We start from the raw sequence: 26370 nt of genomic DNA on the forward strand, positions 1-26370 counted from the left end.
AAGAACAAGAAATATACCTATTACTCAACATGGGTCTTCTTTAGGTGTAAGTATTGAAACCGTCTAACCCCCGCGTAGCGGGGGACACCACCCTAGTTGTCATTTTATTGCATTCTATGAGTTTAAGCAAAATAGTATTATCGCAATTTCTTTGTCTAATCAATCCAAAAAAAAATGACTAAAACATAGAGCATTATTTTATTGTATTTTTATTATAAACATATTGTATTTTTTCCATCTTCAGACCAAACAATGAATATTATCTTATTGTATTTTTATTATTATATTATTTTATTATCACGGTCAACGCAAAATAATTTATTGCATCTTCTCAAAATGATACGAATCAGGATCAAGTATAAATTTTCTACTGTATTTTTTTTTCGTGAAAATCCCTTTTTACTCTATCCGAACAAAATAATGTTATTGCATTTACCCCGTCTGATTCGGACAATCCACCGAATTTATCTAGTGGTATTCTCTTTTCAGAAGATTTTTTTTTTCTTTTGTAAAAACCACTTAACACTTATTTTTATTTTCTAAGAAGCCATAATAAACACTTTTCTTTTTCAAACCATTGTAACCAGATGAGTCTTTTTTACCGGCTAAAATCTTAACATTCTAAGATCCTTAGTTTATAGGTCATTTTCCATTAAGAACAAAAAATGACTTTATCAAAATTAAAAATAAAATGTAGGGATTTTTTTTTGACAATAACTTATTTATCTATTAGATACAACATACATAATTATTTTTATATGGGTGTTCTGTAATTTTCAGAGTGCAACTCACAAACAACCCACTTTGGAACCTCCCACTAGCCATCATTGTTCTTTTTTTCCTTTTTTTTTTTGCCACATCATACAAAGACCAAGGGTGTGGTTTCACAACAACTCTCAATTGCAATTGTAATGCCAGCTCAGCCCACCGCATCCTGTGTTGAGACTACATCCATCGGTCTTAAAGCTTACGAATGACGATACCTTTTGTGTTATGAATACATCTTGCATAGGGATTTATACCTTCAACAATTTTTACACAGTTTGTAAGTTATTTGTAATTAGATAAAATGATAAAAATTGGTGATGTGTTGCATAATTTTTTTTTCATATATTCAAACTTTATTAATTTATTCCATCATAAATTGATCGTATGGTATAGAACAAAAAATATCTAGGCGAAGATGCACGTGAAAAGTAAGAGTTGGAACCGACAGGAGTTGATGATGTAGTGAATATTAAGTGGGGTTCCACTCCCGATCACATGTCCAGCCCTCTTGCAATACTTTTTTTTTTTTTTTTTTTTTTTTTTTTTTTTTTTTTTTCTTTTGAGTGAAATGTTTATTTATTAACGAGTTAAAAAAAATATAGATCGATTTTCAAATCATCTTTTAAGATATAGACAAAAAAAAATTAATAAATGACTTGGATAGCCATTAAAATCGTAGGTTCGTCTAATTGGGCATGATTTCGGGTAGTCACATTCACATAAATATCGTGTAGAATATTAAAAAAATATTGAATTTTATAATTTTTACCTAGGATTTACGATTTCCCCCAACCCATTGGTGGTTTCCTCATAATCATAAAAACTCACATGGGATTTTTTTTTTGTACCGATGAGAGTATTTCTGATAAATTTTGATAAATAATAAGAAAAATAGTTATTTTAAGGGCTAATGTCATAAAAACCCTCAAGTTTTTAGAGTTGTCGGTTTTGCCCAAAGTTAAATTTTGTGTCCGTTTTTATCCTAACATTTTCTAAAAAATGTTCGGTTTCACCCTTTTACCGATGATAACAGGTTACCATTATATTAACTTCGTAAAAAAACCCTTAAGTTTATAGTTTTTTTTACGTTTTTACCCTTAAATTTATAATTTTTTTTAAAACTGAAATATCAATTTTGTCACGTCATACCATAAAATACAATCAGAATTATAATCGATACAAGTACAATCAATCACTATTATAAAGTATAATCCCCACCTAATTAGATTTAGAACTACACATTGAATGCAAAAAGTCTAAGATAAGAACTAAGAAAGGAGGTAGAGTCAACGTGTGAGTTTGAATCACGTGATCTCTAGAACTACTACATCCAAACAAGTGGCATGTTAGAGCACGACAAAGGCTCTCTACACACGTGGCTTCCAGCCTCATTGCCCCACCATAAAGATCGCCGGCCGTGCTCGCTCCAATCCATCCACCAAAAGCCGTATTATATATATTGACTTCGGAATTTATTTCTCAAATTATAATGTTGTAATTCCATTTGTAATATATTTTTTCAAATATATGTTTAAGATGAAAACCTATTTAGTTATTCCTAATGTTGATAGAAGGAAGAAAACATTGTGTTATTCATTGTGCATCGATTCGAGTTTGCTACCGGTCTAGGCTTTGATTAGAGGTTTGCTAAAAGGCCATGCTCAAAGCCAATCGTCACGATTCAAATATCCTCCGATGCTCATGAGTCATGACCAACTAAAAAAAAAAGTTAAAAAACCCTAATAGCTAATATATATAAAATAAAAATTTGGGCCCAAAAAAAAAACTTAGAACCTCAAAGGTAACAATGCCGGAATGGAATTTTATAAAATTAAAGCATGGATAGATTTTTTTAAGAGAAAATGAAAATAGTTTTTTTCCCAAGGGGTTTCCACAAAATAGCCAAGAAAATGGAATATTAACAAAATAGTCATAATTTTTGCAGGTTACATCTGCAAAAATCCATATAATCTGCGAAAATCTACATGAATTTTCGAAAATGTTGCATGCAAAAATTGTGTTTATTTTTCAAACTTTGAACATTTATAACTTTTTTCATACAAATTAAGTTCGTTTGAGATGATTTTTTTTCCATTGTTTTCTTTGTAATAAGACCTATCCAAGTATATATGATACTCCAAATTTGGAACTCAGAAATTCAAACATTTTTAGCTCCAAGGTAAGCTTTTTGGTAAAAATATAAAAAAATGATCAAACTTTGAACCTTCATAACTCTTTCTGTAACACCCGCTTCCCATAATGAATTAGTGAATGGTATATACGAGTAAAATACATGCTTTTTTTAGGAAAACCATATGTCACGAAGTGACATAAAGAGTGTCACGACATGACATACAAAATGAAGAACGGGTATTTCGGATGGTCTTCACGACGTGACAAATGCTGCAACCCAAACCCATGATTTTTAGGGTTTTCTCCATATTTAAACACCGCAACTTCAATTTAGGGCATCTTTTTTAGCCTCCAACTTCTCCATTTCGAAAACCCTAGCCCATTGGAGTGTTCTTGGCCCTTTTGAACACTCATATCTCATATTTTGGTGTGGAGCTTGAAGACCAAGTTTCTTGCAAAGTGTTTGATGAAGAGCTCAAGTGTAGATCTAATAAAAGCTTCCATCTTGACCTTTAGTTTGCTAGATTTTGTAGTTTGATCATATATGTCCCTTTTGGTCCTTGTGAGCTTGTGCTTTGGAGTTGAGTGAACTCCAGTACCTCTTAAACATATTTTATCACCTCATAATCTTATTGGAATGGGAAAGTTTGCATCTTGATCTTGTTCTTAATGTTATGCATGTTTTGGGAAGGTTTTATGTTATTAAGGACATAGGTGCTGTTTGTTTTTTCGAAGCGAAAATTCAGGAAGTCTGCGAACCACCTCTGCAATCCTCTGTAGCAGAAGAGGTGGAACAAACGGCTGCAGCCTATAATAAGAAGCATGTTTGTTTTTTAACATCTGCAGACTGCTGCAGTAAACTGAAATTTAAATAAACTAATTTTATAAACTGAAAATAGTTCTCAACACCAAAATTTAATAATTCTAGTTTTAAAACATTGAAATAATAGTAAAAAGAACATGTAAAAAAACAAAAATATAAAACTTTTTTTTTTAAAAAAAACTTAAAAAAATGTAAAAGAAGCTGATAGTTTTATTCTAGAAAAAAAACTAATTTTAAAAAACATTAGAAAAGAAAATAATAAAAAAATTAAGAAAGTATTGCAAACATTGTCTACAAAGTTCGTAAAAAATTACACACGTTAAAAAATATGCAACTGAAATTGAAAATATTATTAATAAAACTGTAAAAAAAATTAAAAAAATCATGTTAAAAAAATCGTGGATATTATAAAAATAAATTGTGTCACATCCGTAAATAAAAATTTAAGAAAATCAAAGTTTAAAAAAAAAATAAAAAAAAAAGTTATACAAAAATTCTTAAAAAAACACTTAGAAAAAATGAAAGTTGAAGAGGTTAGAAGAGACAAGTCAAGTGCTGCGCCACGCAGCACACGCGCAGAGGTTTTGTAGTCTGAAGTCTTCCAAAAAACAAACTGCTGCGAGAGGAAAAGTGATGCGCGTGTGCTGCGCCGCGCAACAATAAGTGGTTTGAAGAGGTTTTTATAGAAAAACAAACAGCACCTTAGGGTTATTGATCTCGTTTTGGAATGGGGTCCTAATGGATAAAGTTGGAAACTTTATCCATTAAGTCAGCAAAAAGAACTAGATCCAAAGTTACGAGACTTGATCTGAATGAATTAATCATTAAATGGAGTTTTTGGCTTTATGCAAGAAGTCACGACGTGGCATGGGTTTGCTTTGGCTAAGTTGGCTATTGACTTTATGGACCTTGACCATGACTTTTGACAATTTGACTTGGGGTCCAACTTGGAAGATTTGGGTTGCTGATTAAGCATTTATCTCTTTTGGTGACTAGTCAGTTTGCGAGTGTAACATTCTAACAATATAGATAATTTTTTTTTTTTAAAAATTTCATTCAAATCACACGATACTAATATCAAAATAGTCAAAAGAATATCATTGTAATATGTTATCAGAGTACAAATTCCCAAAATGACTAAGTGCGGAAATCATAGGGTGATGAAGTGCGATCAGGTCCCTTGAAACATAAACTGAAAATTGTAAGCACAAAGCTTAGTGATTTCCCTAACATACCACATACTAAACAAACATACTGCCAAACATATCTGGGTGTTGGCCTACCCTTTCGGTCTATTTCAACCAGATACTACCAAACATATCTAGGTGCTTGCCTACTCATTCAGTCTATTTCAACCGGATACTATCAGACATATATGAGTGCTTGCAATCCCCTTCAGTCTATTTCAACTGGATACTGAGTCTATTTCACCCATACTACTACCACATAATATCATAACGGGAATACTGAGGATTTGATTGGTGGGTGGTTTTCGATCGTTTGTTTTTGAAAGATAGAATAAAAAAATTCTTTAACATTAAAACTTAATATATATATATATATATATATATATATATATATATATATACACACACACACACACACACAAACTTACACATATGTTTACATCCTTCAAACACACTCTTTCAACACTATCAATAATTTTTTGGGTTCAATTTCTTCTTCTTCTTCATCTGATAATGTTGATTCTGATGATAAGTTGGTTTTGCATAGTTGTTGTCCGCGACACACGACATGTTGCGCCAGATAGGCAAAAATTCAAATGTCGAGAAGAAGCGTAGAACTTCGATCAACTGGGATCGTATCACGGCAACAAACTTTTGGCATGTGATTACTTTTTCCTTGATTGTTTATACAACCTATCGAAATTCGAAGATCGTTTTCGTATTAGTAAAAATTTATTCTTACGTATAACTAGAGATTTGGTAAACAATTACGAGTTTTTTCAATTGAGATGGGATGCTAGAGGTAAACATAGTTTTACTACAATTCAAAAATGCACAACAACTATTAGACAATTGACATAAGGCATAACCACAGACGCATCAGATGAGTATTAGAAAATGTCTGAGAGGACGGATCGAGAATGTGTGTATCTTTTTTGTGAGTTTGTTATAGAGCTTTACGATGACATAAACTTGCGAAATCTGGATATAAGTGATGTCCAACAGTTGTATGTTGCATGTCAAGCTAAACGTGGTTTTCCTGGAATGCTTGGTCGCCTTGATTGTACACATTGGGTGTGGGAAAATTATACTAATGCATGGCGATGCCAATTCACGCGAGGTGATCATGGCGTGCCTACTGTTATATTAGAAGATCTTGTTTCAAATGACCTATGGTTTTGGCATGCATTCTTTGGTATGACAGGGTCAAACAACAATATTTTGCAGGGTAAAGCACGAAACATGCAATACATTGCGAATGAACATGAATATAATTATCGGTATTAACTTATTGATGAGATATATCCAGAGTCTGCTACATTTGTCAAGTCATACTGATATTCGGTCGATGAAAAATGAAAATTGTTCAAGTTAGCACAAGAATCTGCAAGGAAGAATGTGGAACGGACGTTTGTAGTCCTCAAACAAAAGTGACACATAATCAAACATCCGACACAAGCATATGATAGGGAAAAAATGATGAAGGCGATGAAAGTTTGTGTTATTTTACATAACATGATAATAGAAGAAGAGGGTAAGACTATTTGTACGTATAGTCCGAACGATACACTTAATCCACCTGCAGTGATACAAGTCGACATCCCAACATACTTCACAAGACTTTTGGAAATACAAATCAGTAAAACAAATCACAATCTACGTTACGATTTGACTGAACATATATGACAAATGCAATTTGAACGACAAAATGACAATGGCGATGAAGATGATTAGGGCGCTGACGATGAAAACGAGGCCAATGACGATGAAGACGAGTAGTATTTTCTATGTTTTTTTAGTAATTTAGGTTTTAAATTTCTATGTTTTCTATGTTTTTTTTAAATAATTTATGTTTTAAATTTCTATGTTTTTTAAGTAATGTAATGAATTTTTAATTAATGTAAAATATTTATTTATGTTTTAAATTATGTTTTTATTTAATTTAATGTTAAAAAAATAATATAAGATGGAGTGGTAACGATTTTCAAGAACTAATGGTTTGATAGTAAACATGTAGGCATATAAGTGACAATATTTTTCTAAAGGGTTGGTGATGACCATACCTCTTAAAATATAGTTTTTATAGTTAGGCCATCTATAATGATCCTTCACAACCACAACCTTCTTCCACCTCCACGTTACCACAACAAGTCTTCCCCTTGCAACCTAGATGGTGTGCACAAGAGAAGAGCGTAGTAAAAAAAACAGAGAAGGAGAAAAAAGGCAAAGAGAAAGAGTTATGGTCAAATATGGTGGTAACACAATCCTCCACGACAACGAGCAACCACAGACGGTCGGGATAGCATACACAGTTGTTGTTTGTGGCCAGTGTCACACCCCCAAACCAGAATGGCGGAAACATTCGGGGGTGGATGACTTCACGTAGTATCACAACCATTGAATATTGTAAAGAAAGTAACACAACCATCACATATATAATGAAAACGTATGTTGTTGCGTTATACATATTAGCAAAAGAATATTACAATAAGATGATAAATGTTCAATAATAAAACATCCTTAGTGTCGCCTTCTCCAAAAGCCGGAGGTTACCAGTATTACTGATTTCCTGAGAAATACAAGTGGTTTCGAAAAAGTGTCAACAATTAAGTTGGTGAGTTCATAAGAGTTTTGCTTTGAAAAGTATGTCCTTTTTGATAGTAAATCGATGAACGAGGTTTTCAGAAAATCCAATATTTTCTATAAATGATTTGAAAAGTTTCCCGTGTTGGAGTGCGTTAGTGTTTTCCATACTTGAATAATAGTGATAAAATTTGTGTTAACAATAAAATGGAAAACTGAAATGCATAGATGAATCTCGTAAATCAAACTTGTTTTTATACTTTTATGTGAGTTTTATAACCATACTATTGACACTGACGGCCTGTAACAACATTCTTCGGGTGTTGTAGTGTTATGACATTTGTCACTCCAGACCTGCCGGTCTAACTATAGCTAATAGTTTAGGTGCGGGGTTGTCAATCCCGTATAGATCTATACACAAGTATCACGCTCTCTCTCCAAGAGATTATGGTATATAATACAGGACTTGAAATGCATACATACGAGTACGTTGAAGTTTAAATGTCTCACATTACTTAGTATAAACAGATTTACGATAATAAAGACTTCACTTCTTTTGAAAGCATTTCATTTGTCGAGATGTATATGTAAAATGTATGAATCACTTGAATACTACACTCATTATAGTTTCTCAAAAGTAGGTTTCCATTTAGTAAGAACAACTTGGTGATATATTAGCCCTTTAAACATAACGTTATTTTTGTATCAAAACCCTATAAGAACGATATTATAATTATGTTTATGAAATGATACTTTGACTTGTAATGTACTTGTATTCCCCCCCCCCCCCCTAAAACGTGAAAAAGAATTGAAAAGTAGGGGTATGAACTCACCCGTTAAGTTTGAAGAGAGAGGCTAGAGTTGAGCAGAGTTCCGACCGCGGAAAGTTGCGTCTTCGGGTTCTCGGGAATCTCTGCAGCGTGGATCCTTCGTCGGGGGCTCGAGTGCGGAAACCAAGGTAAGGAAATGGTCTCTGGAGCTGGGAGAATGGCTGAGGAATTGTGAAGGTGTGCCAAAACTCGAAGCTCATGCCATCTATTTATAGTGCTGGAACTTCCTCGTACGCGGCGCGTAATCTTGGAGTACGCGGGGCGTAATATGGCGTCATGGCTTACGACTCCTGGCTAGCTAAGCGTAGCTTGGGCGGGCCGATGGGACTCGACTCTGGGTCTAGTACGCGGGGCGTACTCCCAGAGAACGCGGGGCGTAATCTGGTATGTCCTCTTCTAAATTCCGTAACTTTCGCGTACGAGCTCCGTTTTTCGTGTTCTTTATATCCACGCGTAGGTGAGATTATGCTCTACAACTTTCATTTAGACTCCGTCGGCTAGTTTTGACTTTATTTTTAATGATATATTTTTAATAGGCCGGGTCTTCTAAAGTTCGTTAAAAATTCATAGGTTCTTTATTCGACGTCGGTTTTCGTTTGTCTTTTTATCGTTTTATTACCACTGAGGAGATCTTCAACTTCCATTTAGGTGGCGATAGCTAAATAACACTCGATCTTCAATCCGAGTTTTTAGCCCTCTACTACTGTTACGAAACTTTGAAAATTCGTAACTTCTTCATACGAGGTCCAATTTGGGCGATCTTTTTATGCACGCTCACCTTTCAACGAGATCTATGACTTTTGTTTAGATACTTAAGGCAAGAATGTATTTTATTGAGATTTTACTTTTTACGTCAAATAATGTTTTAACGTCGTGTCGTAAATATACGAGTGGTTATACTTTCTTCAATATAACCCGGTTTTGAGCGTTCTTTATGTTTTTGGAAACCTTGGCATGATATCAAATATTTGAGGCATCCCAACTTAGATACTTGAACACTTTATTTTCGAGGTTAATTCCGTTGTATTTGGCTTTCGAGTGTCACAATGCTTTTGGAAAATATAGGGTTGTCACATCATCCCCCTGTTAAGGGAATTTCGTCCCGAAATTTAATCTAAGATAGAGTTTACAGTTTTAGGAAAAAGATGCGGGTACTTTTGTTTCATCTGATCTTCGCGTTCCCAGGTGTATTCAGGTCCTCGCTTGGCGTTCCAGCGGACCTTTACAATGGGTATGCGGCTTTGTTTAGTCCTTTTGATTTCCCGATCCATGATCTCTACTGGTTCCTCCACAAATTGGAGGTTTTCATTTATTGCAATTTCGTCTAGAGGGACGAGAAGGGTCTCGTCGGATAAGCACTTCTTTAGATTCGATACGTGAAAGGTAGGGTGTACGTTGTGGAGCTCCTGAGGTAGTCTAAGTTTGTAAGCCATTGGACCGATCCTGGCAAGGATCTCGAATGGTCCGATGTATCTAGGGTTCAGTTTTCCACGTTTTCCGAAGCGTATTAAACCTTTCCAAGGCGAGACTTTGAATAGGACATGGTCTCCAACTTGGAATTCCAAGGGTTTTCGTCTCTTATCTGCGTAACTCTTTTGTCTATCCCTTGATGCTTTTAGACGTTCTCGGATTTGAACAATCTTCTCCGTAGTCTCCCTTATGATTTCTGGCCCAGTGAGCGTGTTGTCAGTTGCTTGCCCATTTGCTAGTTGTGTGTCCCCCACTTCGGCCCAGCACAAAGGTGACCTGCATTTGCGGCCATAGAGGGCTTCGAACGGGGCAGATTTGATACTGGTGTGGTAGCTATTGTTGTACGAGAACTCGACTAAGGGTAGATGTGTGTCCCATGCCTTGCCAAAATCGATTACGCAAGCTCTCAGCATGTCTTCCAGGGTTTGTATAGTTCTCTCGCTCTGACCGTCGGTTTGTGGGTGATAAGCGGTACTCATGTCTAGTCTTGTCCCCAAAGCTTTTTGTAGCGACTGCCAGAACCTTGAGGTGAATCTACTATCTCGGTCCGAGATAATGGATATGGGCACACCATGCAGTCGTACAATTTCTCTGAGGTATGTCCTTGTTAACTTCTCCAATTTATCCGTCTCTTTGATTGGTAGGAAATGCGCTGACTTAGTTAACCTGTCGACAATTACCCAAATGGTGTCGAGTCCGCTTGTTGTTTTGGGTAATTTTGTTATGAAATCCATGGTTATCCGCTCCCACTTCCATTCGGGTATTTCTGGTTGTTGTAATAAACCCGAGGGCTTTTGGTATTCCACCTTGACTTTGGCACATGTCAGGCATTTGCTCACGTAGGTAGCAATTTCGGCTTTCATGTTTTGCCACCAATACAACTTCTTGAGGTCGAGATACATCTTATCGGAGCCGGGATGTATGGAGTATCGTGTTTTATGGGCTTCGTCCATAACGATTTCTCTGAACCCACCAAACTTCGGTATCCAAATTCGATCCATGAAATAACGAATCCCGTTGCTCTTGGTCTCAAGGTTCTTATCCATTCCCCTTAGGGCTTCTCCTCTCACACTTTCGGATTTCAAGGCCTCTATTTGGGCTTCCTTGATTTGCATGAACAGGTGTGATTGGATCGTCATAGTTAGGGATTTTACTCGGCGACCTGAGTACTCCTTCCGACTGAGTGCATCAGCCACTACATTAGCTTTTCCAGGGTGATATCGAATTTCGCACTCGTAATCACTTAGTAGTTCTACCCATCGTCTCTGTCTCATGTTGAGTTCCTTCTGATTGAGGATATGTTGGAGGCTTTTATGATCAGTGAAGATGGTACATTTTGTGCCGTAGAGATAGTGTCTCCATATCCTCAGAGCGAAGACGACTGCTCCTAGCTCAAGATCATGCGTTGTGTAGTTCGCTTCGTGCGTCTTTAGTTGCCTTGAGGTGTAGGCGATGACCTTCCCTCTTTGCATTAAGACACACCCAAGTCCTTGGTTTGATGCATCACAATAGACCATGAAGTCCTCCATTCCCTCTGGCAGGGTTAAGATGGGCGCACTACATAAGGCTCGCTTTAGTGTCTGAAATGCGCTGTCTTGTTTTTCTCCCCAGTCGAAGGTCACATTCTTCTGGGTTAGGGTGGTAAGTGGCTTGGCAATCTTTGAAAAGTTCGGTATGAATCTTCGGTAATACCAGACGAGTCCCAAAAATTGCCGGATTTCTGTAGGGGTTCTTGGAGTAGTCCAACTATCTATTGCCTTTATCTTGGAGGGGTCCACGTGTATTCCTTCTTTGCTTACAACATGTCCTAGGAAATCCACTTCCCGAATCCAAAATTCACATTTGGAAAATTTTGCGTAAAGTTTCTCTGCCCTTAATGTTTCCAGTACTTGGCGGAGATGTTGGCTGTGTTCTTCCTGGCTTCTTGAATAGATGAGTATATCATCTATGAATACGATAACGAATTTATCCAAGAAGGGACGACATACTCGGTTCATCAAATCCATGAACACTGCTGGAGCATTCGTCAATCCGAAGGGCATTACTACAAATTCGTAGTGACCATAACGTGTTCGGAAATCCGTTTTGGGGATGTCTCCCTCCAGCACTCGCAGTTGGTGATAACCAGATCTTAGATCGATCTTTGAGAAGTAGCTTGCTCCCTGTAGTTGGTCGAATAGATCGTCTATGCGCGGTAAGGGATATCGGTTCTTGATCGTGAGTTTGTTTAGTTCCCGATAATCGATGCACATGCGAAAGGATCCGTCCTTTTTCACGAATAGGACTGGCGCCCCCCATGGTGAGAAGCTCGGTCTGATGAATCCCTTGCTCAACAGCTCGTTTAATTGACTGGATAGTTCTTGCATCTCGGCTGGGGCTAAACGGTAAGGTGACTTTGCTACAGGGGTAGCTCCGGGGATTAAGTCGATTCTGAACTCAACTTGACGTTTCGGTGGGATTCCTGGAAGATCTTCTGGGAAAATATCCGGGAAGTTGCAGACTTCCGGAATATCTTTAATGTTTTTCGATTCTCGTTTCTTGTCTACTACGTGGGCTAGAAAGGCATGATATTCCTTACGAAGATACTTTTGTGCTTTAATACAGGAAATGATTTGTAAACTTGAACTAGGTTTGTCGCCATAAATGACAAGAGTTTCACCGTTTGGCAGATTTAGGCGAACAACCCTTTCGTGGCAAAGGATATCGGCATGGTGAAGGCTCAACCAGTCCATACCGATGATGACATCGAAACTTCTTATGGAAATGGGCATAAGATCGACTCGAAACAAGCGCTCGTTTAAATTTAGTGTGCACCCTACGTACAAATCGTTTGCGTGTTCTGTTTTACCGTTTGCCATTTCTACAGTGAATATTTTATTGAGTGGTTGGGGTTTTTGATTAAGTAGGTGTTTAAATTTATGACTCACAAAACTTCTCTCCGCACCGCAGTCAAAAAGTATGCATGCATAAGTGTTGTTGAGTAGGAACGTACCCGTAACCACCGTGGGGTCCGCTATTGCTTCATTCTGTCCTACTGCCAGCACTCTCCCCACACCGCCAATATTCCTTTCCTTGGGACAATCCCTCCTGAAGTGTCCAGTCTCCCCGCACCCATAACACGCCCGGCTTACTCCAGTGCCAGAAACTTGAGTGATTGGTCGTGCCGGTGCTTTACAGAAACGGGCTGTGTGCCCCTTCCTGTCACAGTTCTTGCAGTGCATCTCGCGACAAATACCATGGTGATGGTAGTTGCACTTGCTGCACTTGGGCAGATTCCCCGCATATGGTTTTGTTGATGCAGAGGTAGCAGGAGTTGTGGTGGGGGTAGTAGCAGCATGAACCGCAACCATTTGCTTCTTTGAAGGTTCTTGCGAAGTTTGCCCCTTCCTTTTGTTCCAAAATTTCTTCTTGTTGTTGTTGGCATTGATCTCATTGTTGCTGTTCCCTTTGGTTGGTTCAGCCATGATAGCCGTGACTCCTTGACAGACACCATGATCAACAAGGGATTGCGCTAGTTCTTTGGCACTGGCGAAGGTCAAGGGTCTGGAAGCTAGCACACTTCCTCGAAGTTGGGGTGATAGTCCCCAGATGTATCTCTCGACCTTTTGGCTTTCTAGGGTTAACATTCCTGGGCAAAGTGTTATTAAGTCACTGAACCTGTTGGTGTAACCTGCTATATCCGAACCTACCATCGAGAGGTTCCACAGTTCCTGTTCAAGCTTCTGAATCTCGCCTCTTGGGTAGTATTCTCGAAGGAGCATTCTTTTCAGGTTTTCCCAACCCATGGAGTTCGCCACCACCAGGGTTAGTGTCTGGACGTGGCCGTTCCACCATGTCAGGGCGCGTTCAGAGAAAGTAAAAGCGGCAAACTTTACTTTGCTTTCTTCAGGACATGCACAGATTTCGAATACAGCTTCCGTTTTCTCTATCCATTGAGATAGAGCCAATACTCCCCCAGTCCCGTAAAAGGGAATAGGTTTTCCGTTGGTGAAGTCTTTGTAAGTGCATACCCCTGAACGACTTTGTCCTTGGCCATTTGTAAAACTGTTTATTCCTCCCCCCGATCCGTTGTTGCTCATTTGTGTCATTGCTGCAGTTACAGCAGCGGTTACAGCAGTCTGGAACATAACGGTGTCCATAATTGGAGGAGGTGGTGGAGGTGGTGTTGAAGTTGAGTTTCTGCGTGTTGATCTACGAGGAGGCATGTTCTGGTGGAGAAAAATAAGAATGAATACTATAAGTTTCTAATGTTTTGACAATCGTGTGTTAGTTGTATCTTGTAATTTGTTTTGGCTTTAGTTTATGGTTTCAAGGTAGGCATAGAAATTTAAAACTTGTAATTTTTGAGAGGTATAAGAAATACTTCATATTCATATATATAGGTCACACCTGAGGTGTGTTACATTACATGTTTTTGGTTGGAAAATTTGATCCTCCTAGAGATCTCCGATTACGGATACAACAGGGAAAACAAGGGAAATAAGGGAAAACTTTTATCCGAAATCCTACTCTATAACAAAATTGTTGGGGTTCGAACAGGTTTTACTTGCGGCGTTTGGAGCTAGATTCGGCATCCGACCGTTTGACTCCCATCAGTCGTCTTTCAAGATCTGCTTGTTGTTCCTTCATCTCTCTTATATCTGCCAGAGCCGTTATCATTTGGTTCTGAAGTGTCCCCGTGTAGATTTGGGTATTCTCATGTAGTCCTTCCAAACGGCGGATGTCAGCGGCGTTACCTTGGGTAGCAGCATTAACCTCGCGAACTCTGGTTGCTTGCCTGTCTGTCTCGTAGTTCTGGGTAGCTATAGCGTTCACAATAACAGGAAGTGCTCGATCAGCTGAGCTTCCCCCACTGACATTGTAAAAATCTCGGCACATGCCGAAAGGAGGGCGTACACTTTGTTGGCGGCTCCAGTAGTAGAGGTGACTTCCCCACATGGGAATGGGCCCCGGTTGATATGGTCTGATTTCGGGAGAATGAGGGATGGGAGGGTCGAACACTTCTGGCTCGGAGTCTGTCCCGCTAGAAATCTCCTCGATCTCTTCGTCGACTTCGAATTCCTCTCCGACTTCGACTTCGAATTCTCCCTTGATAACCCCTTCGGGTTCTTCCTCGACCTCTTCTTCGATTTCCTCTGGGTCTTCCTCCGGGTCTTCTTCTATCCAACCGCCGTTGCCTTGGCTTGGGTAGTAGGGATCTCCTGGTAAATGGAATCCGACCATTTGTCTGTACTAGGATAGATGTATGAGAACTTTTATAAGAAAAGAAAATTCTATTTAACGACTTACTATTTTTAACTATAATTTGTACAACTATTTTTAATAATACTCCTATAATATTTCAATTTGGCGAAACTAAAATAATTTGTATTTGGTAAGTTCTTGGCTTGTTGTCCACTACGACCATTCCTCGACGTACGTTGGTCAAATCCAGGATAAATATAGTTGATCAGGCTATATTTATTCTCGACCTGATTACATACCCCGGGGCTCAATCGTAGTGTCGTAACTTGCCTTAATACTTTTTAGTAAAACTTGTTATGGTATGAGATTAATGCATGCTTGTAAAAATGTATATCTTTAAAAGAAGGTATTTTGTTCATGAAAATGTTTCGTCAGAGGGTTTTCGGTCCCCTTTGCATTTATAGTTTGTATATCGTATGTGATTCGATATACTTAGTTCACTATAAATAATGCTCTGATACCAATCTGTCACACCCCCAAACCAGAATGGCGGAAACATTTGGGGGTGGATGACTTTACGTAGTATCACAACCATTGAATATTGTAAAGAAAGTAACACAACCATCACATATATAATGAAAACGTATGTTGTTGCGTTATACATATTAGCAAAAGAATATTACAATAAGATGATAAATGTTCAATAATAAAACATCCTTAGTGTCGCCTTCTCCAAAAGCCGGAGGTTACCAGTATTACTGATTTCCTGAGAAATACAAGTGGTTTCGAAAAAGTGTCAACAATTAAGTTGGTGAGTTCATAAGAGTTTTGCTTTGAAAAGTATGTCCTTTTTGATAGTAAATCGATGAACGAGGTTTTCAGAAAATCCAATATTTTCTATAAATGATTTGAAAAGTTTCCCGTGTTGGAGTGCGTTAGTGTTTTCCATACTTGAATAATAGTGATAAAATTTGTGTTAACAATAAAATGGAAAACTGAAATGCATAGATGAATCTCGTAAATCAAACTTGTTTTTATACTTTTATGTGAGTTTTATAACCATACTATTGACACTGACGGCCTGTAACAACATTCTTCGGGTGTTGTAGTGTTATGACATTTGTCACCCCAGACCTGCCGGTCTAACTATAGCTAATAGTTTAGGTGCGGGGTTGTCAATCCCGTATAGATCTATACACAAGTATCACGCTCTCTCTCCAAGAGATTATGGTATATAATACAGGACTTGAAATGCATACATACGAGTACGTTGAAGTTTAAATGTCTCACATTACTTAGTATAGACAGATTTACGATAATAAAGACTTCACTTCTTTTGAAAGCATTTCATTTGTCGAGATGTATATGTAAAATGTATGAATCACTTGAATACTACACTCATTATAGTTTCTCAAAAGTAGGTTTCCATTTAGTAAGAACAACTTGGTGATATATTAGCCCTTTAAACATAACGTTATTTTTGTATCAAAACCCTATAAGAACGATATTATAATTATGTTTATGAAATGATACTTTGACTTGTAATGTACTTGTATTCCCCCCCCCCCCCCCCCTAAAACGTGAAAAAGAATTGAAAAGTAGGGGTATGAACTCACCCGTTAAGTTTGAAGAGAGAGGCTAGAGTTGAGCAGAGTTCCGACCGCGGAAAGTTGCGTCTTCGGGTTCTCGGGAATCTCTGCAGCGTGGATCCTTCGTCGGGGGCTCGAGTGCGGAAACCAAGGTAAGGAAATGGTCTCTGTAGCTGGGAGAATGGCTGAGGAATTGTGAAGGTGTGCCAAAACTCGAAGCTCATGCCATCTATTTATAGTGCTGGAACTTCCTCGTACGCGGCGCGTAATCTTGGAGTACGCGGGGCGTAATATGGCGTCATGGCTTACGACTCCTGGCTAGCTAAGCGTAGCTTGGGCGGGCCGATGGGACTCGACTCTGGGTCTAGTACGCGGGGCGTACTCCCAGAGAACGCGGGGCGTAATCTGGTATGTCCTCTTCTAAATTCCGTAACTTTCGCGTACGAGCTCCGTTTTTCGTGTTCTTTATATCCACGCGTAGGTGAGATTATGCTCTACAACTTTCATTTAGACTCCGTCGGCTAGTTTTGACTTTATTTTTAATGATATATTTTTAATAGGCCGGGTCTTCTAAAGTTCGTTAAAAATTCATAGGTTCTTTATTCGACGTCGGTTTTCGTTTGTCTTTTTATCGTTTTATTACCACTGAGGAGATCTTCAACTTCCATTTAGGTGGCGATAGCTAAATAACACTCGATCTTCAATCCGAGTTTTTAGCCCTCTACTACTGTTACGAAACTTTGAAAATTCGTAACTTCTTCATACGAGGTCCAATTTGGGCGATCTTTTTATGCACGCTCACCTTTCAACGAGATCTATGACTTTTGTTTAGATACTTAAGGCAAGAATGTATTTTATTGAGATTTTACTTTTTACGTCAAATAATGTTTTAACGTCGTGTCGTAAATATACGAGTGGTTATACTTTCTTCAATATAACCCGGTTTTGAGCGTTCTTTATGTTTTTGGAAACCTTGGCATGATATCAAATATTTGAGGCATCCCAACTTAGATACTTGAACACTTTATTTTCGAGGTTAATTCCGTTGTATTTGGCTTTCGAGTGTTACAATGCTTTTGAAAAATATAGGGTTGTCACAGCCAGGTCGACCACGACAATCCTCGTATTCGGTATACCGGAAGACCTTAACGACAACAACATTACTTGGTTTTGTTTTCTTTTAAATAATAATTTTTGCAGGCTATGTGATTTCACAAATATGTCCTACAAAAATTAAGGTTGTTTAGTCAAACATTTTCTTGGCTATTTAGAAAAACCCTTAAAAAATGCCAGTTCATATTTTTTTTTTTTTTAACTACAATCACTTTATTATTAATATAAAAATATATATTTTAGATTTATATACAGTGTTCCAAATTGAATAATAAGACAAATAAAAAAGCTTGTAGTGCTTTGTGACTTGTGAGTGAGGTTGGGGTCCCCCTTCTTTGTGCACAGCCGGAGAGCATGAAAGGCAAACCTAATAAAGGCAAAGAGAACGGCAACGGTTAAGCCACTGTTCATCTCCTCCACGGGGACCCAACCAGTCACGCTTTTCTTCAGCTACATTTCCCCATGATAACCCAATGTTTGCTGCTACATTTTCCTCCAAATCTCTAGTCAACAACAGTGAACTTCTTCCTAAGATGAGTCAAACGGAGCTTGCTGGAGAGTACCGGGACCGGAGTGTGGCCGGAGGTCGGACAGTTGTGGTTGGAGTTAAGCTAGACTCACAGAGTAGAGAGTTGCTCACTTGGGCTTTAGTCAAACAAGCTCAACCTGGTGACCGTGTTGTCGCTCTTCATGTTCTCACCAACAATGGTAGGATTACTGACTTCAATTTTGTTGTTATTTTGTCAATTAGTTGAATGTGTTTCTGACTTTCTGTTTTGTGCGAAGAAATTCTGGATCGTGAAGGAAAATCGTCGTTGCTATCTCTTGTAAACTCGTTTGACTCCATTCTCGCTGTATACGAAGGATTTTGTAACCTCAAACAAGTAGGTTTCTGATTTTGACTTGAATTCTTTCAACTGAGATAATTATCGAGTTCAATTTTATATTGAATGAATCAATATCGAAAATTCTTCCTCACTTCATCTGAATTTTCTCGATTTGCAGGTGGATCTTAAGTTAAAGATCTGCAGAGGTACTTCAATTCGAAAAATTCTCGTTCGAGAAGCTAAATCATATAATGCGAATGAGATTATCGTTGGAACAGCTCGAGCTCATCATACAATTAGATCATCATCCTCCGTAGCAAAATACTGTGCTAAAAAACTACCAAAAAACTGTTCTATAATTGCCGTCAATAGCGGAAAAATCGTGTTCCATAGGCAATCCCCATCATCGACATCTTGTGCGAAAGGTAATCAACTGAACCTTTCTCCCTACCAGTTCTGTTCAATTTGAAGAAAAACAATGCATTTGATATCGATTCCGTTACACTGTAGGGAGTTCAGATCACCATAAGAATCAAATACTCAGTTTGATTCAGAGATCGTTGAGCTTGAATCCAACATTACTAAACAATGGAGATGAAGTAAAATGCAATCAAAGTGATTGCAAGAAACTGGATCTGGCTGTAGTAAAATCTGAATCTGAGTGCACGCCAATTGCATTCAAAGATAATTGTCCGATTTGTTCAGTGGCTTCGATTCTTCCTGTTCATGAGGTTACCTGTGGTAATGGTGATGATGATGAAGAAGATAACTCCATGGCTCTAGTACCTGTACAGAAGCTAGAAGCTTCATCAAGTTCAACTTCTTTGTTACTAAGAGAGTTGCCTGAACTCCAACCTGGTTGGCCACTCCTTCAAAGAGCCATTTCATCTGATAAATCACGTGTCCACCAGATCTCTGTGGTTCAGTGGGCTATGAGGCTTCCCACTAGACATTGCTTTCAAATCACAAACTCAGATTCCCAAAATGATGATCAAAAAGACAGATCCTTAGACATAATTCCAGAAAATGGAGCAATTGTTTGTGTGGGTGGTGATGAATTTCAATCTGATTTATCTTCTTCCCCAGATCATGATTCAATTCGTTTACCAAAAGAATTAGAGGGTCTCCATGAAAAATACTCAGCCACTTGTAGATTGTTTCAGTATCGAGAGCTTCTATCAGCAACATCAAACTTCAAACCCGGTTTGTGTTCTTCTATTTGTTATCTTGAAAATGTTATTATGTGGGTTTTCACTGCTGATTTACTATTTTCTTGAATCTTTTCAGAGAACATGATAGGAAAAGGAGGGAATAGTAAGGTTTACAAAGGATGTCTTCCAGATGGAAAGGAAATAGCTGTTAAAATCTTGAAATCATCTGAAGATGTCTTGAAAGAATTCGTGTTAGAGATTGAGATTATTACTGCTCTACATCATCAAAATATCATTTCCCTTTTTGGGTTTTGCTTTGAAGACAACAATCTCCTCTTAGTTTATGATTTTCTCTCAAGAGGAAGTCTTGAAGACAATTTACACAGTATGCTCATTTACATTCAACAATTCTCATACACATGAAATTATGAATTTTCTTTTTTCTTATTTCATAATATTATCTTTTAGGCAACAAGAAAGATCCGGCATTTGGATGGTCTGAAAGGTATAAAGTGGCTCTAGGTGTAGCTGAGGCACTTGTTTATCTACACAGCAACTGTGATCAAACTGTAATCCATAGGGATGTTAAATCATCAAACATTTTACTCTCTGATGATTTTGAACCACAGGTGATTTATTATTTCTTATTCATCGTTTATTTCCTAAATTTTCAATTTTTTGTAAATGATTAAACTTTGTAAATAATTTTTGTTGTTTCAGCTCTCCGATTTTGGGCTTGCAAAGTGGGGTTCAACCACCTCATCTCATATAACTTGCACAGATGTCGCAGGAACTTTCGGGTTTGTAAATTATACCTTTATTAACTTCAATTCTTCTTTTTCTTTATATATATATATATATATATATATATATATATATATATATATATATATATATATATTCAATTTTACAGAAATGCCACTGTTTTCATGGTGCAGTTATTTAGCTCCGGAATATTTCATGTATGGAAAAGTAACCGACAAAATTGATGTGTATGCATTTGGAGTTGTTCTTCTTGAGCTTCTTTCCGGAAGAAAACCAATAAACAGTGGATACCCAAAAGGCCAAGAGAGCTTGGTTATGTGGGTACGTCCCTCTCTCTCTCTGTCTGTCAGTGTCAGTGTCAGTGCTAAAAGACAGATGAATTTGTGCAGGCGAAGCCAATTTTGAGTAGTGGGAAATTTCTTCAGTTATTAGACCAAAGCTTAGGAAATAAATATGATGCTGATGAAATGGAGAGGATGGCTCTAGCATCAACTTTGTGCATCAGGCGTGCACCACGGGCTCGACCCCATATGACCACGGTTAGTTATCTAGTAATCTAGTAATATAATATAGGCAATGTAAAGTATATCTGTATTAAGTTGTTCTTTCTGTATTAATTAACACAAACATAGGTGGTGAAACTACTTGGTGGGGACATTGAGGTGATGGCGTGGGCCCGGTTGGAGGTGGATTCGACAGGTGGGTCGGATGCGAGATTACAAGTATTGGAAGAGGAAGGATTTTCTCAATCGAATTTGAGGTCGCATCTTAACCTTGCATTGCTTGATGTAGAGGATTCCTCTCTTTCAATGAGTAGTGTCGAGGAAAGTGTGTCTTTAGAGGATTATCTACGTGGCAGGTGGAGTAGGTCATCCAGTTTTGACTGACAGAAGGTGCTCTCTGTGTGTGTGTAAATTTTAATTTTTTTTTTTTTTAACTTTTTTCTTTTTTCGGGGGTGTTGTGTCGACTGGGATTAATTAAGTGTATTAGGATGGTCTCTTTTTTGTGAGATCAAATTTCAAGTGTAAAAATGGAATCATGCTTCCTAATAAAATTAAAATAAGAATATCTTAAACTGTTATTATTTATTCATTGGTTTTTGTATGGTTTTTACTAGAAAATAATTCTGTTTAATATTTTTTGTTATTTTTAAATAACCAATTTATGAACTCATGACTCAACATGTTAAAGGTAAAATATTATCTTTTGGTACTGGAATGTCTTGTCACATGTTTCGTTACAAGAAATCACTGCTGCGTTAACTGGAAAAAAACAAAAGAAGTAAAACAGTATTGTGTAAATACATATTTAACCATTTAAAATATATCAAAAGGTATTTATAATATGATTCGTACGCCAATAATTAGGATCGATAAAGTAAATAATGATGAAAAAGGAAAGGAGCATAACTAATCAAAGAATGTGATTCTGGACATCAACATCATAAGTCACGACCAAAAACATAATGAGCAAGGACTCATAATGAGATGCTTTTCTTTTTTGTACTTTCGACGTTAAATATTAAGTGATGTAGATTTGTTTTAAAAAACAAAGCTTTAAAATGTATAAAATTACATTAAAAATAAAAACTAAACTCAAAAGCTTTTCTAATTAGCTTTTTGTTTCAATATAAAAATCCTAAATGCATATTCTCAAATGATTTTTTTTTTAATTTGCATTTTTTCATTAACTAAAACTTAAATGCTCATAAATTTTTTCAAAAGCTGGATGTATATTATATATGAAGCGATGGGAAAAGAACTGGAATGGTTTATTAGATTGTTAAAGAAAAAAAATGTCTCCGGAAGAAATGTTATTTTATTTTTTGTCATTTCTTTAACGTAGCATGTATCAAGAATGGAGTAAAAACTACAACATAACCTTTTTTTTTTTTTTTTTTTTATATAACTTTATTGACAATTTTTTTTAGAACTTTAATTAAATCACAATCTTTTTTTTTTAATAATAGAATTGTTTATTTATTCTGCTCTTATCTGGGACTAATGAGTTAAGTATATGTTTAAATGTTTTTATTTCGTGAATAAAAAGATTCATCAAGTATAATTAAATACTGCATAAACCATACACCATCATATAAAGTTCACCAAATTTCTTTACATGAATCAAATATGATCATGAAACACATATACAAATGGATCTACAGCTTGTCAGGTGTCCTAGAAAAAGAACTTGACCATCACATTGTTTAACAAACTCAATTCAATTTTTTTTTTTATTTAAAAGAAAATCACCTTTTTTTATCAACATATACACAACCCAACCATTTATTTTTTATTGGTTTGATCTAAACCAACTTAATGTTCTATTGGTATATATCATTATTTACAATCAATTTATTTTCAAGAATAAAAAATGTTTTACTTAAAAAAAACTAAATTTTATTATTTTAATATTATTATAAATATAAAAAAACACATTAACATTGGTCCTATTTTAAGGGAAAAACCTATGAACTTCGGTTTAATTTGTTCCTTTATATAAACTAAAAAATAATCCAATTTGTAATTTATAAAATCTGGTTAAAAAAACAAGAACCAGTAACAATGCGACACGTGGCACGAACAATCGAATTATACACAAACATTGTAAAAATATAAAAACATCCTTAGACCTTTGATGCATTTTTCAACAAACATCTCAAAAAACACATATCATCAGGGATGCATTCATTTACTTGCACCTAAAAACGACATTTAACTACCAAAAAACCGACATTTAACCACCTTTTACATTTGCCGCTTTCATTTATGACCAAAAAAAAAAGTTAATAACAATAATAACAAAAAAAAAAAAAAAAAAAAAAAAAACAAGTCATTTATCCAGGTGGGATCTTTTACAGCTCGATGGCAACACTTCCATAAACTCCTCACATAACCATGGTTTGAAAATCTTTTCATTTGGAAGATGCTGTACACATAAAGTAGATTTACAGGTTATATGAAAGTAACTTCAATCTTTTTTCTTATTATGGTAAAATTGTACTTAAAAAAATCTACCAATTTAGCAGATTTATAGAAAGAAATGAAAGTAAGATGTTATAAGTTATAACTTATAATAAACAAATGAACATAATTATACTTACTTCTAACCAGAAGCGAAACATCCGCAAGAGATTAAGAGCTCGAGGTCGATCATTCTTGACAGCTTTAAGTTTCCTTCGAAAAGTTGCTGCGTCATTAAATTAATGAAAAAAAAAACTTAAATATAATCAAATGAAAACAGAGAAAGGGTATTTCAGTCATTTATAAAAAAAACAAGACATACACGGGCCATCGTCAAGCACCGATTTTGTGACTCCAAGAGCAGATGATATTGCCCTGTCACGCAAGGGTAAAAGACGACATATTGGCTTTTTTTCCTCTATATATTCTGAAAGTTCTTCATACTCTTTTTGATTATATGGCTTCTTAAGAATACACATCAACTTCTCCTTTAACTGAAAAAAAAAAAAATATCCATGATGAGGATGAGAAGGGCGGTTATGTCTTTTTGCACACGATCGAATAACTTGGTCCCTAAGTATTGCTGATTTTTTTTTCAACTTTGGTCCTTATTTGAGGTTTTTGTAACGTTTTTTTATTATCCCTGTTCCAAGTAAAATGACAATGTTTTTGGGACCAAAACTGAAAAAAACCAGCTATACCCAGGGACCAAAAATGTAAATTTATTATATTTATAACATACAGATGGTTCCTTTTTTGTAGGTGCTAATTGTTTCTTGTTTGCTTCACTCAAATCCCGAACTTTATCCCAAATCATCATATCAGAATCTGTATCTGAATCTGAATCTGAATTTGAATTAGGAGCTTTCTCTTCATAATTCACCCGTTTTCCTTCATAAACAAACGCACCATATTCAGAAGGTATGTAGCCTTTAAGAAACAACTGGTAGCAAGAATCCACACCCAAATTATTCAGGGGTTCTGTCTTGATTTTTGATGAAGCTTCTTTTTTCATCAAAATCTTCCTCTTTTTTCCATTTAGGCTCCTTTTACTCTTATGATCAATTTGCATATCTCTCATTATAGTATTACAAAGGGTAATACTCATATCAGTTGAAGGGTCATAAGGTTGTTCATATTCTAGAAAACAAGGAGCTTCATCTTCTTTTGAGATTTTAAGCTTATATGATTTGCCATTTTCTGTGAGTTGCTTCAAAAACATGCAATATTGAGGATCTTTATACTTTGCATCTTCATTTTCATCATCATTGTCTTCATCTTCATCTTCATTGTCATCTTCATCTTCATCTTCATCTCTGATGATATCCTCCATTGGGGGTTTTGACTGTTCAATATTTTCATTCAAGAAATTAAGAAGCCATGAATAGTCAGGATCCACTTCATCCCCAAATTTGGGGGCATTTGTCACTTTCTTACACTGTTTTTTACTAGAATTAAATTCAGAACTTCTAATATCAAACATTTTTCTCATTGTCCTCCTGGTGTGATCTTCAGTATGACAGTTCCTCATGTTTGGATCAACATTCAAGAATCCAGTTCACAGCTGCATCAAATACAAAAGACAGAATTCTTGAGCAAAATAATCCGAACGCCACTTACAAAATAGAAAAAAAAAATGGAGAAAGTAAGTAAATCAACGAGACAAATATGAAATAGAGATTGTTAATTTATGAAGTTTATCTAGTATGTGCATAGATGTTTGACATGAGTGCCTTCGAAGACTGCTGCGATTTAAAATTTAAACAAATGTGCATATATCTAGCTCTTAAGCTAGGAAGAGAATCGTAATCAAAGTAACTTTGATCTGAACAAACATAGGGTTTTAAAATCTGTAAACGCAACTATAAGACGTTAGCTATGAAGTAATGTAGCACCGATTGCAAACTAATGTCTCCTTCTAGGCATATCACGTATAAACACACATAAACAAAAACGAAAAATCGGCGTAGTGAAGCAAAACACACCATAGAAGTAGTCGCAAAAACCTAATCGCAGAACCCCAAAACAGCATAACATACTACATACCAATCGAGAAGCAACCATTGAATCGGAATAATGAGGCAGAATATTACCTGGCTTCAATTACGGCATAGAGGCTAGAGCAGAGGGGGGATGGCACGGATGGTCGACGGTGTAGGAGTAGGGCGGTCAGAGGAGGAGGCTAGGTTAATAGGCGGGTGATTCAATAATTTGTTGAATTGAATAGAAGATGGAGGAACTTTAGTAAGGAGTTGTTTGCTAGCTAGCCTATTAATGATCCCAATAACAAGGATTGGTTTGGAATAACCTTTGGTTGACACTTTTATTTTATTTTATTTTATTATTTTTTTTTTGCTTTTAGACTTTTAGGAGTGGGCAACGAAAGTTCCGTTATTCCGACGAGGAAATGAAAAAATGGTGTTATAATGCCCGAAACACCGCACTCTACATGCGTTATTAGGTGTTATGGTATAACACGTTACTATGGTGACGTATGAAAACGTGCATTTTTCGATCCAAATTTCATTCCAACGTATATATTTTTGTAACAACCCGAAGTTCGTTCCATCGTCGTAACTCGATACGTCATTAAAAAAATTCGTCGTATTCGAATTGTTTCCGTTCGTTATTAAATTTAGTCATTAAATTTGAGTCATTTACTATGACTTAATGGGTGCTCAAACACGTTAATAACTCAAAAAAATATTCAAAATTATCAATTAGAAAAATTTAAGTTTCGACCATATCGGGTAACGACAACTTGATCGGGTGCGACCAAAAGCCCCGTTTAATGCTGGTATCGGGTAGAATTCCACTGTGTCCCGAACTTAGGACCTATTTAAAGCTCAAAAGACTTCATTTGAAGCCTTTCAGCTCTCTCATTACTCTCTCTCTAACCTCTCTCCTCAAACTCAAGAATCAGGTCCAAAATCATCAAATTTAAGCTCCAAAACACCAAGGTAACTACCCTAACTCCTAGTAT

At 36.5% G+C, this 26370-nt stretch overlaps 2 protein-coding genes across 3 annotated transcripts; one reads left to right on the forward strand and one right to left on the reverse strand.

The window, feature by feature from the left end:
* The first annotated feature begins 17969 nt into the window (after positions 1–17969).
* Positions 17970–21512, forward strand: LOC145057559 (protein kinase STUNTED-like). 2 transcript variants are annotated; one of them, XM_079005426.1, is made up of 10 exons: positions 17970–18388; positions 18467–18564; positions 18686–18932; positions 19027–19710; positions 19795–20043; positions 20127–20287; positions 20379–20458; positions 20597–20744; positions 20813–20962; positions 21056–21512. In XM_079005426.1, the coding sequence occupies exons 1-10, from the start codon at positions 18154–18156 to the stop codon at positions 21308–21310; spliced, it is 2307 nt and encodes a 768-aa protein (XP_078861552.1). In that variant the 5' UTR covers positions 17970–18153; the 3' UTR covers positions 21311–21512. The 2 variants fall into 2 exon arrangements, with proteins under 2 accessions (XP_078861552.1, XP_078861551.1); XM_079005425.1 differs by having other exon boundaries at positions 17971–18388; positions 19018–19710.
* A 1516-nt stretch (positions 21513–23028) lies between these two features.
* Positions 23029–25648, reverse strand: LOC145057560 (uncharacterized). Its single transcript, XM_079005427.1, has 5 exons — positions 25481–25648; positions 24130–24951; positions 23710–23881; positions 23528–23613; positions 23029–23352 (listed from the first exon to the last, which is right to left on the reverse strand). The coding sequence occupies exons 2-5, from the start codon at positions 24916–24918 to the stop codon at positions 23257–23259; spliced, it is 1143 nt and encodes a 380-aa protein (XP_078861553.1). The 5' UTR covers positions 24919–24951; positions 25481–25648; the 3' UTR covers positions 23029–23256.
* Between the last annotated feature and the right edge of the window lie 722 nt (positions 25649–26370).

Source organism: Lactuca serriola, chromosome 6 (genome assembly GCF_051521515.1).
Source record: "Lactuca serriola cultivar US96UC23 chromosome 6, Lser_US96UC23_V15, whole genome shotgun sequence".
Classification (NCBI taxonomy): Eukaryota; Viridiplantae; Streptophyta; class Magnoliopsida; order Asterales; family Asteraceae; genus Lactuca; species Lactuca serriola.

What these genes read in the sequence shown, in the direction of transcription:
- LOC145057559 (XM_079005425.1), top strand. Translation starts at nt 18,154, where the DNA reads ATGTTTGCTGCTACATTTTCCTCCAAATCTCTAGTCAACAACAGTGAA. An exon ending in TCTTGAAGACAATTTACACA is followed by an intron (nt 20,044 to 20,126) that starts GTATGCTCATTT and finishes ATTATCTTTTAG; the next exon opens with GCAACAAGAAAGATCCGGCA. An exon ending in GATGTCGCAGGAACTTTCGG is followed by an intron (nt 20,459 to 20,596) that starts GTTTGTAAATTA and finishes TTCATGGTGCAG; the next exon opens with TTATTTAGCTCCGGAATATT.
- LOC145057560 (XM_079005427.1), bottom strand. Translation starts at nt 24,918, where the DNA reads ATGAGGAACTGTCATACTGAAGATCACACCAGGAGGACAATGAGAAAA. An exon ending in GGTGCTTGACGATGGCCCGT is followed by an intron (nt 23,614 to 23,709) that starts GTATGTCTTGTT and finishes TTAATGACGCAG; the next exon opens with CAACTTTTCGAAGGAAACTT. An exon ending in TGTTTCGCTTCTGGTTAGAA is followed by an intron (nt 23,353 to 23,527) that starts GTAAGTATAATT and finishes TTATGTGTACAG; the next exon opens with CATCTTCCAAATGAAAAGAT.